Below are 18,541 nucleotides of genomic sequence, written 5' to 3'. Positions count from 1 at the left end.
TTGTAACAAAACCTAGAAAGGCACACCGCCGCCCTTGGGGACACTTCAGTTCAACTTACTTAGCAAAGCACTCCTAAAAGGTGTGCCTTTTAACCATCTCATGTCACAATTGCCTAACTTGGTTAATGTTATGTTAATAAATCATGAACTAGGTTCAAAATCTGCCAAATTGCACTAAGTTGTCCGAAGGATCCAAGAAGGTTAAAATTTTTACAGGAGTGGAGAATTACTAGTAACAAAATGGAAAAAGAAAGTCAAAATTAACATTTACAATACCTCTAGTCTTGTTAGCAGGTTTAAATCGATGATTGGACCCCATAATTATCATATTTGATTCGACAAGAATTAAGAAAGATAGAGATTGATATCAGGTTTGAAAAAGAGTACTGCATAAAACTTGTAAAGATTCATTGAAGCCAAACAGATTTATATCTTGAACACAAGAAGATAATAAACCCACATACAACTAATTAGCTAACTAGAAACTAAACCAACCATCCATCCCCACTGCAGACCAATGAGTCAAATTGGTTTTCAAGTTAAAAAAAAAAAAAAATAGAAAAATCAGCCAATCAATCCATCTAATACTCGTCGTCCCCTTCATCATCCTCTCCTTCAGCAGACTCAGCCCCAACTTCCTCATAATCCTTCTCCAATGCAGCCAAATCCTCCCTAGCTTCTGAAAACTCTCCTTCCTCCATTCCCTCACCAACATACCAATGCACAAAAGCACGCTTAGCATACATAAGATCAAACTTATGATCAATCCTTGAGAACACCTCCGCAACACTTGTGGAGTTCGATATCATACACACTGCCCTCTGTACCTTAGCCAAGTCTCCACCAGGAACCACTGTGGGGGGTTGGTAATTGATTCCACATTTGAACCCAGTGGGGCACCAATCAACAAATTGAATGGTCCTCTTCGTCTTGATTGTAGCTACCGCAGCGTTCACATCCTTTGGTACGACATCACCTCTGTACATTAAACAGCAAGCCATGTATTTCCCATGACGGGGATCACACTTTGCCATCATCGATGATGGTTCAAACGCACTGTTTGTGATCTCTGCTACAGATAATTGCTCATGATATGCCTTCTCAGCTGATATTACTGGGGCATATGAAGAGAGCATAAAATGGATACGGGGGTATGGTACCAAGTTTGTTTGGAACTCTGTAACATCGACATTTAGAGCTCCATCAAAGCGAAGAGAAGCTGTCAATGAGGAAATGACCTGTAGAATAGAAGGATTAGATACCCAGTTCTAATAGAAAAAACACATAACAAAACCAAAAAATTATGTGATTTGCAAGTCTGGGAGTTCTACCCTAACCCAATAAAAACATTACAAAACCGAAAAATTATGTGATTTTAGATCTGGATTTTCCCCTTAACCCTATAAAACATAACAAAACCCACCCAAAAAGAGAGAGAGAGAGAGAGAGAGAGAGAGAGAGAGAGAGATTTGGAAGTCTGGGTTCTCTCTATACCTTTTCCATTTCGGAAAAACCCTAGTTCTCTGTTTAATATGAACCCAAAACACAACATTTAACAAGTTTCCTTAGTATTACCCACAACACTTTCAGACTAATTCAATGAATAATCGTGAAATCTCATACCTGAGATACAAGCCTGTTAAGATTCGTGTAACTTGGTCTTTCGATGTCTAGCGACTTTCGGCAGATGTCGTAGATGGCCTCATTATCTAGAAGAATAGAGACATCGGTGTGCTCCAGAAGCGAATGGGTTGATAAAACACTATTGTATGGTTCAACTACAGAGGTTGAAACCTGAGGGGAAGGGTACACAGTGAACCCAAGCTTCGATTTTTTTCCATAATCGACAGAAAGCCTTTCAAGAAGGAGAGATCCAAGACCAGAACCAGTCCCACCACCAACAGCATGAAAAACAAGGAAACCTTGAAGCCCAGTGCAATTATCCGCGAGTTTCCTAATTCGATCGAGGCAAAGATCCACAATTTCTTTCCCAACTGTTCACAAATAAACACACAATAACCCAAATGTCACGAATTTGGGGAAATTAAAGAACAAAATGTGAAATATGGAAAATTAAGAAGCTTTTTTATCTCACTTGTGTAATGGCCTCTAGCGAAGTTGTTGGCTGCGTCTTCTTTGCCGCTTATGAGTTGTTCTGGGTGGAATAACTGACGGTAGGTACCGGTACGAACCTCATCTATAACAGTGGGTTCAAGATCCAAGAAGACAGCACGGGGGACGTGTTTCCCAGAACCTGTTTCGCTGAAGAAGGTGTTGAAGGCATCATCCCCTCCACCGACAGTTTTGTCGCTTGGCATTTGTCCATCGGGCTACAGAAAAAAACCTTAGAAGTTAATAACAAAAAACCAGCAAGGAAAAAAATTTAAAATTTTTAGGGGTTTTATAGAGATTGGGTTCGGTAGAGAATTGATGGCTCACCTGGATGCCATGTTCAAGGCAGTAAAGTTCCCAACAAGCGTTTCCAACCTGGATACCGGCCTGGCCTATGTGGATGGAGATGCACTCTCTCATAGTGTTTGTGTGTGTGTGTGAGAGAGAGAGAGAGAGATCAGACGTATACGAAGACGCCTACGAGAGAGCAAGATAGAAGATTTTGAAGAAGTAAGGCTAGTCTTATAAAGATTGTTGAGGAAGTACTAGCCGTTTGAAACAGATTTCTTTATGTTTTTTGAAATTTGAATTGGTTTTGGTGGGATGTTCGCTGTACATGACGGTTGACTCTTTTAAAGGAAAGATTTTGAAATTTGAAATTTGAATTAGGCGGGACAACTGTTAGGTTTGGTGGCATTTCATAGAGTTACGTAAATGCCCCGCATCTAAAGTACAAATACCCGATGTCTCTTTGGTTGCTACTTACTTGAGGCTTTGGGATCAAGATCAAGGCCCAAACCCTTAATTTTTGGGCGGGCCGGATTGGCAGGTAAGCGAGCCCAATTGACTCCCTAATAGGCATGCTCACCTCAGAATACACAACTGTACATATTTATGGGGATGTACAGATGTGAATCCCGAGACAAAAATCTTCTTTTACTACCTAATCATAAAAAATAAAAAAAATAAAACTTTTAATTAATATTTTAAATTACAAATAAACCTTTTTTTTTTTTTTTAATGCATGTATGTTTGGTTTGGGGGAAGAATCCAAAATGAAGGCCATATTTATCCAAAAAAAAAAAAAAAACACGCCAAGGTTTCCCAAATGAAATTAGGTTAGCTGCAGGTGACAAATCACGTTGGGCAACAGACAAATTATTTTGTCTAAGTGTCAAAGCATGTTTTGATTTGATTTGGATGTGTCATTATCATCTTTATGCCTTAAAGCAACGGATTTTATTGAGCCACTTAAGTAATTTTACACTAATCTACGTTATAAATGAGAGGTGTAAGGATGTTATAAAATCTATCTAAGGATCAGCATCAAATAGAAACAATGTCTACATGACACTTTTTGGGTTAGACTTTGAAACACATTGGGCTCCTAAACAAGTCATTTTCTATATAACATGCATCCCAATGCATTTTATCTCTAATCGAAATGTTTCATATAAACATCGCTTGTTGTTATAGGAATGGGACACAATTCTGGATCGTGACTCAAAATATAAATCTTATACATGATTACATTCACTCTCTCTCTAACAAAAATTTGGTATTATCTTTCCCTTTGAAGTAATCAAAATGTTGTGTGAGAATATTTTACCTCCCACATAAACTCAACATTTAAGATTTTACCAATTTTTTTTTTTGAAGAAACATGGAAAAAATACATAATTATGGTTTGAGTACAATTCACCATTCATAAAATAGATTAAGAAATTATGTAAAATGGAAGGCGCAGGGCAAAGCCAATATTTTCTTCTGGGGGTGGGGGTAGAATCAAGTTCATATTTAATGGTAAGGTTGAACAACTTAAAGATGACTAATTTTGGGGAGATGTCGAATAAAAGGGTATTTTTCCAATTAATATATGAGAGGAGAGCAATTCAATATAACGTATCTCAAATATTTTGAAAAATGCTTACATGCCCTTCCCCAACCTTAGTAAAATTTATTACCCTAATTTTCAACCTTAAGATTAATCTATTTGAACCTTCAATTCTAAAAAATAAAATTAAAAAAATTTGATAGAATTTTTGAAGTAGAAGATGTGAAGATTTAGATAAAAAAATTCGAAGGTTTTGTACATGGCATTAAAGCGATATTCAAAATTGTGGATTTGAAGATGAAATTTAAATAAATTAAATTTGATTTATCATAGATGTTGAAAACATGGGTAGGGATATTTCAAATATTCTCCAAAACGTAGAGGGTGTCTAATTTATCAAAAATTGAAGGGGGGCAAGAAGGTCAAAGGGGAATGTCATGCATGCAGTATTTTTTGGGGGAACTATTTGCTCACTTCATTTGGTATAGATGAAGAGTTCATTTACTTTTATTAGTTTAATTTTTTTTTGTGAATTGTCAAACTACATGACTAAATCAAACATTTCCATATTATTCTTTGGATAGAATCAAATTATTGGGAAAAAAAATTAATCTCTATTTTTTATGCATACTTTCCTCTTATCCCTTTAATATAATTAAGATCAGATGATCATTGACTTGGCTTAAATTAAAGTAAAAAAATCAGTACTCATATTTATTTGCTCACTTCATTCCGAATGTGAATTGTTCATATAATTTTATACTTTTATTAGTTCATTATTTTTGTGAACTATCGAACTAAATGGCTACACCAAACATATTCATATTTATTTTTTAGAGATTTTTTTCCTTATCCCTTATTATAGATACATGAGGTTTAAATAAGTTTTGACCTCATTTACATGGTTTAGGTGTCGTCACCAGTCAAAGAGTTAAGGTGCAAATAGACATCATCGAGATGAATTTTATAAAATCAATTTTTTTTTACTTGTAGTGACTTACAATAATGGAAAGGATTTAAAGTTTACCTAAAAATTAGGTAAGGAATTTTGGTTAAGGGACAAAGATGGTGTTAATAACTAAATCGACTATAATTTGATTTGCAAATACTCAAAAAAGAGATATTGGGCAAGCTAAAAAAGAAAAAGATGCTTGTTAGATTTTTTTTGTAGGTTTGAGACTTGAGTACAAATCCACTTGGATTTCACTCTTTTGGGTCCTTAAACACTATCACACACTTACATACTCACTAGGAATAATTTTTTATTGGTTTAGTCCTTAGGACATGTCCTTTAGTTAAACACAACCTTAGTGGAAGTAAAATCTTATATAGGAATATGTATTCGTATGAGACTATTTTTTGTTGGCTTAGAGAGTTAGGTGTAGATCTGAGAATACATTCACTTTTGACTCTTAACTTTTTAAAAATAAGGATGGTCATAGTACATGCATGGGAGGTTTCAAATGAATTTATTACGTGGATTCATAAAAAGGAGGATTGCCTTAAGAAGAGGGATTATTCTCTTTCTCTTTAATCATAAAAAGAAAAAATATATATAACTATGAAACATAAAGTGTTTGAAATTTAAATATTCACTAAGGAATTTATTATAGACTTATAGGGGGAGATTACCTCACATGGAAGGATTACTCTCTACCACTCGAACCAAGAGAAGAAAAAAAAAAGTACATTGATAAAATTTAAATAAACTAAAAATTAAATAATGAGGGGGATAATAGGGGTGTTTGGGTTATAAAAATATGGCAAAATAGAAATATGCTTCTCCTCACCTTAGTTCTCTTATCTTATTTTTTCTTTTTTCTTTTTATTTTTTTGCTCAAAAAGGCTTCTAAGAAAGGTGTGTGATCATTTGGATAAATTTGAGGCTTATAAAGACTTTTAAAAATAAAATTGATGGAGTTTGAGTATGTTAGCTTCTCTTCCTTTGCGTTGGATGAGAGTCTTATTTATAGGCTTTAGGGAAACCATTGGGAATAAATTTGTCCAATTTTTTTGAGTTATCAATATCCTCAAATAAACCTCAAAAAATGACCTCAATTGTCCTCCAACATCTTGTCATTGATTGTATTTTATTTTTCTATGGGTTTAACAATTATGATGATTAAGGGATAGGATTGTAAAAACTTACAAGTTTCTAGAGAATTCTAGGGGATGGATAAAATTGTCCAAGACTTTTGTTTTAAGTCAATTTCTAGAAAATTATGCTAAATGGCATGTAATTATAGATCATGATTTTGAACTTTTAAGTCATTCTCCTTAACTAACCTTCTACAACCTAAGGATAAAAGTGTAAAAAGTCAAGGGATTCTAGAAAATTCTAAAGGAGGAATAAAAAAGTTATAATCCCTAGAATATGATCAATTTACAAGGAATTATATAAAAACCTTTGGAATTGTGAACAAGATTAAAGGGTACAAGAGTAAATCGTCTTAAATGAGTCTTAACAAGATGAGGTTAGAGAGGTAATTCAACTCATGTGGGATCGATACTTGACTTGGGGTCAAAATTAGATGAAGGGGTGAAAGACTAAAAAGTCTATGTAGGAAAATTATGGATGATTTAATGTAAGGGTATAAAAAGGAAGAAATGAGATTTTCTTAAAGAATAAGTCATTAAGAAAGGGATTATAAGGTTTTTCTCCTAAGAAAATCTTAGGCGCACATGCACTCTAAAAATCTCAACCAAATGGGCCTTGAGTGAGGGTACTGAAGTGAAAATTTTAACTATGACGATGACCTGCCCAAAGTCTTGATGAAAAACAGATAGGGACATGGGTGACTCATGACCCTAAGAAAATTTCCTTTAGGTCATGGGTTACTCATGGCCTAGCTTTAATTTAAGATGTGAATTCGCCACATTTGAATGAATTTGAAAACTTTGGATTTGACTTCTTTTATTGGATTTTGATAACTTTGAGGTTTGGTTTGGACAAATTGAGGTGTCTACACTTATCATAATCAAGATCAAACGATCATTAACTTGATTTAGATCAACATAAAAACCATTTTATCAACATCAAATTGATGAATTGCCTTCTAAACTATCCTTACATTGGGTATAAAAACATATTTGTTTGCCAGGTCCCACTCAATTTTGATTTTCTACAAAATATTAAGAGCTAAAAGTTGATTGTAGATTATAACTAAATCTAATAATTACCGAGTTAAGTCATTTCGTATCCATCCTTTATAGAACAAGAGTGGGACCATGGCCATGTGTAACACTTATGAACACTCAAACAACCATATTTTAGTGGGGTCCATGTGTCCGAAGCCACATGAGATTATGTGGATTTAATTAATCAAATGTTTTTGGTTTAAGAAGAATACAAGTGCAAAAGTTTGAGCAAAGTCACTTTGTTTGTTTAACTTGATCACTCGTAAACACATGCAAGACTTGTTTGTTTTTGTTTTTCTTATTTTGGGTGCCTTTGGTCTCATGGGATGTTCAAGCATGCCTTGATGATTAGTAACCATTCTTTTGTACTTTGTAATAAAGAATTGGTCCATGTCTTTAAACTTGGAAAGATCATTTCTTTAGGAGCTATATCATTGCGCATGGGAAATGGGTGGTAAAAAAAATAATTTCCTCTGAAAATGTCACTTTCAGGTGTATGAACTATGAATGCATATTTTTCTTAGAATTCATTTTCCCATTTAAAAATAATTTTAAGGAGAGATGCTATTAGTACTCCACCTTTTACTTATTGCACCCCAATTAAAAATAAAGAAAATAATTGAATGATTGGAACTATAGAAACTCTCGCATTTCTTTGTTTGCTTTTGTTGTTGCTGGATTTCTATTTTTTGAGTTTAGGATTTTATGCCAGCTTAATCACAATTGTAAACTATCGAAATTGTTTGAACGACTTTTATAATGTTTTTTAGTGTCGAGATTATAATTTGACCCAAACCTTTGAAGAGTACTGGGGATAGTCTCATCTGAAGGGTGGGGATACCCACAATAAGCAATATATATATATGTGGGTTGAGTTATTTTGACAAAATCCTAGACAACATTTTAAATAAAGTTTTGTCTTATATGACTAAAAAGTTTCAGAATTGGCTGATTTTTTGTTAGAATGATCTCTATAGTCAATAGATCATCCTCACCAAGAATTAGCCAATTTTAAAAATTTTAGTCCCATGAAAAGTGGTTACAAATTAACGAAAAAAAATTGATGATTCACGATTCTTCAACTTATAAATTGGGATTAGAAATTTCAGAATTGACTGATTTTTTGTGAGGATAATTTTTTTATCATAAAGATCATCCTGACAAAAAATCAGCCCATTTCAAAATTGTTGGCCCATATATATCTATAATGTTTGAAGAGTGTGTTAATCTTTAATTGAGGTGTAATAAGTAAAAGTTGGGCTTTAAAACCCCATCCAACAGAGAGAAAAAAAATCTCTTTCTAGGATAACTGGGATTGAAATGTAGACCTCATGTTTGAATTTCTCATCATCAACTGATTGAGAAATGCCTTTGAAACCTAAATTTTTGGGGTAAGTGACTTAGTAACGAACTTGCAATAAACTTAGATTGCGAAGAAGCTTTTTTTTTTTTGGCTATAGGTTTCTTTCTTACCAACAAATATAACAATAAATATAGTTAGAGATTATATATTTTCCTCTTAAATTAAATTTTCTCATATTTTTATTATAACCCATGTGCACTAATTAATCCTTAAACAGTGGTCAGGGCCTCCCTCCAAAAAGGGAGAGGTCTTGAGTTCAAACCCCCTCATTGGTCACTCACAACGATTTATCTCGTCTTGTCTAATATGTGTGGTTGGTAGAGTATTGCATTTACCTAAGGGATTTGGACGAGATATGGTGCTCTAAGAAACTTGTCACCTCACCCCTACTAGGTGGGCTTTCGGCTCTAGACACTCCATCCAAAAAAAAAATCCATAAAGTAGACATTGATCCCAATTACAGGCATATATGCTCAAGTTAGGGGTCAATCTAAGCTCACGGGTCCCGGAATCAACTTCATCAGCTTAATGCTAAAGGATTAGGTGGAAAGAGTTGCTTGACATATTCAATATTTTCTTATATGTATAATTTTATGCAAATTAACAGCTCAAGAGAGTGGTCCATGACACTATATTTGGTATTCAAGTCAAATCTTTCTAACTTGTAATTAAGGGTATGTTTGATTGCATGGAAAGTCACTTTCCATGGAATTTGAAATCCATGGAAAATTAGTTGTGGAAAATAGGTAGGGTTGGAAAATTAAATTCCATTGTTTGATTTCACTTAGATAAAATCATGGAAAAAATATGAGAAAAAAGAAGAGAGGAGGGGGAGAAGAAGAAGAAGAGGGAGGGGGAAGGATGTGGCGACGGTGGCAAAGAAAGTGACGGCGGCAACGGCGACGACGACTGTGGCGGCGGCGGCGACGGTGGAGGTAGCGACAACGACAGTGGAGGTGGCGACAATGGCGGCAATGGAGGTAAGTGAGGAAGATGGAGGGGAGAACGTGGTGGTGGTGGTGGCGGAGGAGGTAAGGGATGGAGAAGGAGAAGAAGAAAAAGAAGAGAGAGAGAAGGTGGTCGGAGACGGAGCCGACGGGGACGGCGATGGTGACGACGGTGAGGTTAGTGTAATGGTGGTGGTGGTAGTGATGGTGGTAGGGAAGAATTGAGGATGGAAAATATGTGTGGATTTCATTTTTCCACCCATATGGGTGGGAAAGTGAAATCCATGATTTAGTGGACTTTTTGAATGGGATGGAAAATGAATTTCCATTTCCATGTGCAATCAAACACTTGAAAAATGTCATTTTCCATGGAAATTGATTTTCCACCCTATTCTCCATGTCTATGGAAATTGAAAAACTTAGTGACTAATCTATTGTTAATCTCATTTTAACTCCAGCTCATTAGCATCTATATGTCACTTTAAGTTGATTATTAAATCTACACACGGCTGTCCCAAATATTAAACATTTTTCTGTGGGGTACCAAAATATCTTTTTATTTATTTATTTAATTACAAGTTTGTGGTGAGTGATTTATCTGGCTCCATAGCCTATCTTCTCCTAGACTTGTTGGACCATTTCCAGCTTGTTTGAAGCATCATTTTAGAACTTAAAATGATTAATAATTAGAATCAGATGAGCTAAGTTGTTCTTGGATTTAGAACAAATTAAAGCCCTACGTCCCAAAGCAGAGATGGGACCCTTGTCAAGATGGGTAGGATGGCTGAACACATATAACTTTGTTTCCATGTGTTGAAATGTCTATTATAATTTATAATATATCGTTGGATTCGTCTTGACGATTACTACGACGAAGACCATCGATGGACAATAGTTTCTTGGGCTTGCTTAGAATAAAAGAGGGGCTTTTTTGGGAGTTAAAATAAATTTTTGAGTCAATTTTTATTTGGATAAATTACACTTTGACCCCTGTAGTTTGCCATAATTCCATGTTGATCCCCTAACATTTTGACAATTGCACTTATCTCCCCTTTCGTTGATTGTATTAAAGTTCAGATGTTATTTAATATTTTACCCCGTCATTTTTTTTAATAAAAAAATTAAATTTTAAAACTATATAAATGTCTCCATCCTAGCATTCAACTCTTACCATCGAACCCATTTTTTCACAAAGATATTTTTATTTATAAAAAAAAATAACATTTAAAAAAGATAAAATATCATTTTTGTAACTGTTTGATCTATTGCAAGTAGATGGATGAGGGAGGTAAGTGAATCCATTAGATAATTATAGGGGAGATAAGTGCAATTGTCAAAATGTTAGGGATCGACATTGAATTATGCTAAACTGTAGGGGGTGAAAGTGTAATTCATCCTTCTTCTTTTTTTATAGTAAATTAACTATATTTTAGTGTATTTTGAGTCCAAATTCGTTTTAAAAGATTACTGTTATTTTAAGAACCATAGGGCAATCATATTATTAAACCATTATATTATGAACAAATATCACAAGTGATTTTATTACATGGTGTGATTTTATAATAAAATCACTTATGATGTTTATTCCGAACATAATGTTGTGGTAATAATGTAATATCACAGTTTTTTATTTATTTTTCTACTCAAGGAAAGGAGAATTTATTTTACTTGTGTTTTGTATTCTATGGTGTTATATGGGTGGAAAGAATGTGGATCATGATTCATGGCTACAAAATCATTATCATCTATGGATGTAGGCAATCTTTTTGAATCATATAATTTGTATTTTTTTAATCACACTAGATGGCTGAATTTGTATAAAAACATTGATGGGTTTTTTTTTCTTTGGCAAAAATAGTTTCAAAGCTACAAACATGTATATTAGTAAATATAACTAGACAATAATTAGTTTAGTCTTAAAGACTGTTTGTTTGCGTTATTTTTCAGCGTTTAATACTAAAAAAAAAAAAAAATCAGCATTTTTTGTCAAATTAGCGTGTTTGTTTACTCCATATTTTCATCGCTTATAACTAAAAATAAGTGAAAAAAATTCAGCACTATTTTGATGCTTAATTTTTGTTCTGAAACAGTAAGAATTTCTCTTTTTCGGCACGGACAAATATGCTCTTATACTTCAAAGGATATTACCTCTTATATCTTATGGATAATTATATAAGCACTCTACAAATTAATAATACCACACTATGACTGAATTGTTTTGTCTTATATAGGTTAAAAGTTTTTAAATGAGTTGATTTTTGGTGAGGATGATCTCTACAACGAGGAGATCATTCTCACAAAAAATTAGTTTATCCCGAAACTTCTAATCCCATCAAAACAAGTTCAAGAATCGTAAATTGTCTATTTTATTTTTTGAAAATCAGTTTTGATGTGGTTAGAAATGTTGGAATGGGCTGATTTTTTGTGAAGATGGTCTCTAGACCATATAGATTATCCTCACAAAAAATTAGTTCATTCTAAAAACTTTAACCCATATAAGATAAAAAAATTTGACTATGATATGGGTTACCCTTATTAATTCATGGGGTGCTTTTATAATTACACATCCTTCATTTCCATAAAAAATTATTAATCTAAAATTAAGTTCTTTCAATGTTAATTTCAAATTTTAGTGACTTTTATGACATTATTATTTTTAATTTGAAATTTGTGAGATTTTAGAAATAAAAAATTATTATTTAGAAATTGAAAATTTGAGTATTACTTATTATTTAAAAATGAATTGTATTTTAATTTTATAAAAAATAATATATTTTATTGTGTTTGATAAGAAATAAGCATTTGAAATATACAAACAATGTATAATATGATTGTAAGGGTAAAAAAGACAATTTATCAGTTTTAGTAATGTGTAACAAACGTGATTCTGCATCTAAATAAACAAAATTTTCAGCACTTAAAGTCATTCAACACTTATTTTTTTCAGTTTAACAAACAACACCTAGATTAATTTTTCTCATATTTTAATTACGGCCCATATGCTTGAAAAAAGAGTCATAAGTTAACCAACTAATACATAAAATATGGGTTAAACATTGGTCCTAATTGCTGGAATGTACAGATCATGGGGTCAAAACTTAGATCACAGATCTTGGAATCAACTTCATCAATCTAATCCTAATGGATTAGGTGGAAAGAGTTGCTTAGAATATTTAATATATATTATATGCATAATTTTAGCAAATTAGTAACTCAAGAGAGTGGTCCATGACTCTGTTTTGTACCCAAGGGAACTCTTTCAATTCTAACTTGTAATGAAGTGGATTAGTGACTAATCTATTGTTAATCTCATTTTTTAAATATTAATTCATTGTCTTTCGCCAATATTCAACTATATTTCCAAGATGGAACCAATTTTTTATTTTTATTTTTTTTATTTAGTAGAACATACTAGCGACTGAGTCATTGTTTCCATAGCCTACCTTTTCCTAGACTTGTTGGACCATTTCCAGCTTGTTTTATTCATCATTTTCAGACCTTAAAATGGCTAATTAGAAACACTTGGGTCCAAGTTGTTCTTCGATTTAGAACATAAACACCCTACCCCAGAATCATACAACCTGTCTATAATGCATTCAAGCAATGGCAAACCATGATCAAGGGGTTGTGTTTGTACTATATGACTATTGTTGACTCGTGGTGGTGTAGGACCTTGAATGTTTGAATGAAATATTGAAGTTGGCTTAATGATGTAGTAGTTGGAGAAGACCATATGGAGTTGCAGGACCAAAAGAGGTTAGTCGTCGAAAGTTGAACGATGCACCTTACCTTCAAAAGGGCATTATTTCATTTTCCAATCCATGTATTGGAATGGCTACTATAATGTATCACCAGATTTCGTACTAATGAGCATTACAACAAACATAATGGACAATAGAGCTTTGATAAACTCCTTAGGAAGAGTAGGTCAAGTATTCGAAACCTAACGAAGTTATGAATTTCTTAGGGGCACCCTCCAGGGTCCCTGTTGCACGTAGGACTTTCCGAGGGGGCGGTGTTTGCAAAAAGAGAGTGTGTTTGAGGATCAAAATATGCTTTTTGGGATTATACATAGTAAAGAGTTTTGTGATATTTGGAGCCTTAAGTTTATTTTAAAATTATTTTAAGCTTGGTAAAGAGTTTTAGTCAAATAAAAAAAATTACTAATTTTTTTCTGTCAATTTTTTACAATTTCAAGTAATTAGGTTCTAGGTTTTGTAAATAAGCATTATAACAATTTTTAGAGGGAGAATTGAATATAATTGAAATCTTTAGGAGTTTATTTTATCTCCAATGGATTCATGGTCGTTAAAAGATGACGATCTTCACCCTTTTCATGCAAAACTACCTCACATAGTCTTGTTTGCAAGGCCGACTTACTAGAGGTTGTTATTCGTAGGGGCTACATTTGTCTTATTGAAGCACTAAAGGTTGTTCTGGTTATTGCTAGTTTCTGTTGCCAAGAATTGCAAAACTAGAACTCCCGAAAAACATAAAGTTGAGAAGTGCATTTTGGCTAATTTGAGGTGAGGTGACCATTTTGGAGAAGTGTTGTTTTGTGTGTAGAAATTAAAATTAGATTACTGCTATTGGCACTGCAACATTTACTTATTATTACACTCTAATTAAAAATAAAGAAAATAAGTGAGTGATTGAGAATAAGTAAAAGTTGGGATGTCAATAGAAAATACAACTCTCATTTTCTTTTTTTTGGCTAGATTTATATATTTTTTGGGCTTTTGATTTTATATGAGTGTAATCATAATTGTAAATAACTATTAAAATTATTTGAATGGAGTGTGATAAATAATTTAAAAAATTAGGATTAGTAAATAAAAGTTGGGTAACACTAACAGGTCTCTAAAATAAAGCAACTGTTATTTACATTCTATATGACATCCAAATTAACCCCCCCACCTCCATAAAAAAAAACAAAAAAATTCAAATCCTTTAGATTTTGGTGAATATTTTAGAACCCCTTGTGTTTCCAAAGATCACATATCCACATACCCACTTCGAGAGTTTGTTATAAACCTATTGTCAAAAACCCAATGATGTTTTCTCCAATATCTACCATCTTTAAATTTGGGATTTTGGTAACAAGATCATCACTTGCTCTCAACAACGATTTGATTAATTATTTCATTGTCTCTTATTGCTTTATTTTTCAAATCAATGAGAAAAAAAAAAATCTTTATTTAGATGACATTACATTTTTTTTTTTTTTTAAGAAAAGAAAAGAAAGGAAAAATCAATAATTTTTTAAGTGAAAAAATAGGGAGACAAAAGTAATCAAAGTTTATACCCCAAGATCGAATTGGAGCAGATCCTCTGTTATACTACTTTCTTGCAATGATTTGTCTACCGTCTTCATTAATCACTTTTGAAAATCAATAACATTCCTCTTATTTTGTGAGGATAGATCAAATTTAGAAATATATATATTCTCAAACCCATGATCAAAGGTTTTGAAAATCAACGGTCACTAAACTCTTAAAACTACACAGTATGGATTTATTGTTGTGTTGACGTGTCTCTTATCTTAACCGCCTAAAACTATTATACGGAACTTTAGGAAAGAAATACTACAGAGGATCCACTCTCAAGATCGAAGAGGTTGAAAACTATGAGAGTAAATTTCCCAATTTTAAAAGAATAATACGTGGTTAGTGGCAGTGAAAACTATAAAAGGATCGAGTATTCCCAAAGAGCCTACATTACGACCTAAGACACTTCTTGCGACCTTCGGTTATGGTTTTATTTTATCCTGATTTAGAACCATTTCTACAGTTTTCAGGATATGCTGTCCCAGCTTTATAACTAAAGATGGCCAAGGGGACAAACAAGTACATTCTTTTGTAATAGACTTAACCGACCATTTTCCTCTGCTAAATTTGATTTTATAATCAAGCATCTTGTCTTAATTTTATATTTCAAAAAGCTTGAATAAGAAATTTGTTAGCTTCACCTTTATGATCAATAAAACTAGCTAGTGATCAATAAAAGGGCTATAACTATAGTCAATGGCTAAATCATGGTCCACAAAAGCTAAACAGCTCTTAGTAGGGCATTCTCCCCTCCACCACCACCCATAAAAAAGAAAAATAAATAAATAAAATAATTCTCTTTTAACCCCATCAATAAAGTTGGATAGGTATCATTGAAAAAATTAGAGAAAATGAAATACGATAAATAAGGTTAAAACAGTATTCTTGAAAAAGGAGAGAAGAGAAAAAATAATAAAGTTAAAGTTGTCCTGATGTTGAGATTAAATCCCAAACCCCTCTTAAGGGAGGGAGGGAGGGAGGGGGGGAGATAAAGAATGTATCTCGAGCATGATTTAAAATCTCGATCTTTTTCGGTATTTCAATATGTTCAAAAATTGAAATGATATTAAAACATTCCCAAAGTATTTTGAAACATTATATTAACATTTAAGTAAGAGTCTTTCATAGGAGACGATTTTTTAAAGGGCATCTCATCAATTTAAAAACACATAGGTGTCAACAATATTTTCCAAAACATTATACACGCGACCAAAACGACCCAATCTTCCATAAAAGACCAAGGTCATGGGCATGCCATTATGTTGAAATTAGGGTTACCTAATTCATTGCTTCAGTAGTGAGTTGCGAACCAATTCGCTTTTTGGCTCGCAAGTTCGTCAATGTGAGTTACATTTTACATAGTTCTAAGTTTTAAAAATATTTGCATGCCCCTTTAACCTTGGTCTTTATTAATAGACCAATGAAAAATCACCAAATGCCCTTTGTCTTCATCTGGTAATAAAATAATCTTTTTTTTCTTGCAAAAGCTAGTCACCTTCAACCTCTTTTTTATTTTACTCTTAACTTCAATCATCAAATGCTCACATCTCTGTCTACCCCTACGAACCGGATTCGTTCTAGAGTGTCAAACCATGAACCCGAATTCAAACCGCACGAATCAAGTAACATAGGTTGAAACATGAAAGGCTTTGGTTTCAGAAAAAAAAAATCATAGAAAAAAGAATGAAGAAGAAGAAATCATCGAAACTTTCTAGATCTATGGAGAATCACCAAAATCTTCTCTTTTTTTCTTTTGGATCTATGATGAAAATATTAAAATCTACTTTTTATATTTTGAATCTATTGCGAAACTATCAAAATCTTCAAAAAGTTTCCCCATTATTTTGTCTCGAAAAATCCAAAATCGAAATGTTTCGATCGAAACATTTTGTGACAAAATGATATTTTGAACTATGATCTCAAAAACAATTTTCAATTTTATTCTGTCTCCGCTCCCCCTTCCCAAGAATATACCCCTTCAACTTTATATATTATCCTTTTTTTTTCCTCTTATGCAATGTTTCACTAATTAATCATGTCTTGAGTTCAAGCCCCCTCGTATCACCCACAAGGATTTATCCCTTCCTACTTGGTATGTGTGGTTTCTGGGATCTAGAACCCTGTCATAAAAAAAAAAAATTGCTAATGCCTCTCGAACTTTATTGTCTTTTCTAATTCTCCTTTTTTTAAAGATCTTTTTGTGCTCACATACTTTTTATTCATAGTGCTCACAGACTCCTCAGGGTTTGTCACATCAAACATACAATGGTAGTTTTGTAACTAACAATGATACTTTTGTAAATTAGGAATGCCATTCAATACACATAGGTACATCTGACTGGTGGATCTCAGATTTCTGTGAGCAAAAAATTATTCCTTTTAAAACTATCTTATTTATAATGAATTTCTTTTATGGGATTCCAAAATGTTGAATTTCTTTTATTTGAAAGAATCCTAATAGTATGACTCCCCAAGTGGCATACTCAATTGACTCCCTAACGTGGACAAGTTCAAGAATCGTAGATATGTACAACTTGGGATACATGACTCTCACTATGTGAAAATTGAAAATTTTGACGAGTCAAAGCTCACAAATTTTAGAAATCGAATTTTGATAGTCTATGGCTGTTAAATTTTTTGATATTTCCTAATTCGACGGTTTAGAGCCATCAAATTTCTACCATCCTCCATTAATTTGACAGTTTCGATCCGTTAAAAAAATTTTGACGCCTTGATCCGTCGAATTTTATAAAATTCGACAGTCTTTGAGCTATTAAGTATATATATATATTTCACATTGTGTCCCTCAGGATACATTTTTTTTTATGGGGAAGTGCAATCATGTATCTCGAGACATACATATCTATGATTCCCGAACTCTTCTTGCCAGAGAGTCAATTGAGTAGGCCACCTGGTGAGTCATATTATCACGACTCTATTGGAAAAACTGTAACGCTTAAAGTTACCAAAATAAAGTCCACTCAATCCATGTAAGCAAAAAAAATTAAAAGTAAAAGTTGAACCTTCTTATTTGTTTCAATTCGTGATAGTGATCTAAAAATTGAAGATACATTTTATTTTGTTTTTAAAGGAATAATATTTTAGACATCTACAATTGCCACATCAAATTTTACTAATGCCACACCAATTCTTATGTAAAACACCAAAGAATTGCATACAATTAGTGTGACTTTAGTAAAAGTTGATGTGGTAATAGTAACCCTCTAAAATTTGGTTCATAATTATCCACTATGGTTGAGCCAACAATTAGACAAAGAAAAAAGGACAACGACAACAAATGCCTATTTTTTGAAAATATGTAAAAAAAAAATCCCTTCTAAAAAATTATGAACTTTTTAATATCCAATTTATCAAATATTAGTCTAAAAATGATTTTTAAAGTGAAAATGCCATAATTATCCTTTTTAATGATTTTTAAAGTTTAAAGAAACATGTTTATTGGAGATTATTTGAGTCACTCCTTTATTTTATAATGACATGCCCCTTAATTATGGTCATCTCTTATAAATCAATTAAAAAAAAAAAAATTTGTTTATCTTACGAAAACTAATAACTTTAAATCACGTATTTGGTAATGACTACACCAATGATGATGAGGAGACGAGTATGATTGTCATCAAACTGATTTGGTCTATTTATATTAGATTTATTAAAATATATAAATAATTTTAAATAATTAAAATATAATTTTAAAATTCAACTTGAATATACATCGATTCAACTCAAAAATTAACATGTCGATATTAATGAGTCAAATAAAATTATATTGAATTTAATTTTTAATAAATAAAATAAAATA

General features: G+C 32.6%; 1 protein-coding gene across 1 annotated transcript; it reads right to left on the bottom strand.

The window, feature by feature from the left end:
• Positions 1-410: 410 nt before the first annotated feature.
• On the bottom strand, positions 411-2,600 carry LOC147401229 (tubulin alpha chain-like). The gene is made up of 4 exons (XM_086442420.1): positions 2,440-2,600; positions 2,096-2,330; positions 1,624-1,994; positions 411-1,238 (listed from the first exon to the last, which is right to left on the bottom strand). The coding sequence occupies exons 1-4, from the start codon at positions 2,530-2,532 to the stop codon at positions 582-584; spliced, it is 1,356 nt and encodes a 451-aa protein (XP_086298546.1). The 5' UTR covers positions 2,533-2,600; the 3' UTR covers positions 411-581.
• Positions 2,601-18,541: the final 15,941 nt, after the last annotated feature.

The sequence above is a fragment of the Akebia trifoliata genome, chromosome 5, assembly GCF_017979445.1.
Source record: "Akebia trifoliata isolate Shusen 1 chromosome 5, ASM1797944v1, whole genome shotgun sequence".
NCBI classification, from domain to species: Eukaryota; Viridiplantae; Streptophyta; class Magnoliopsida; order Ranunculales; family Lardizabalaceae; genus Akebia; species Akebia trifoliata.
This window is presented reverse-complemented; position numbering and strand designations above follow the sequence as displayed.

Excerpts from the sequence above, each read along its gene's own strand:
- LOC147401229 (XM_086442420.1), bottom strand. The coding sequence starts at position 2,532 with ATGAGAGAGTGCATCTCCATCCACATAGGCCAGGCCGGTATCCAGGTT. Across the intron at positions 2,331-2,439 it reads GCCTTGAACATGGCATCCAG|CCCGATGGACAAATGCCAAG; the intron begins GTGAGCCATCAA and ends TTTTTTCTGTAG. Across the intron at positions 1,995-2,095 it reads CGCTAGAGGCCATTACACAA|TTGGGAAAGAAATTGTGGAT; the intron begins GTGAGATAAAAA and ends ATTTGTGAACAG.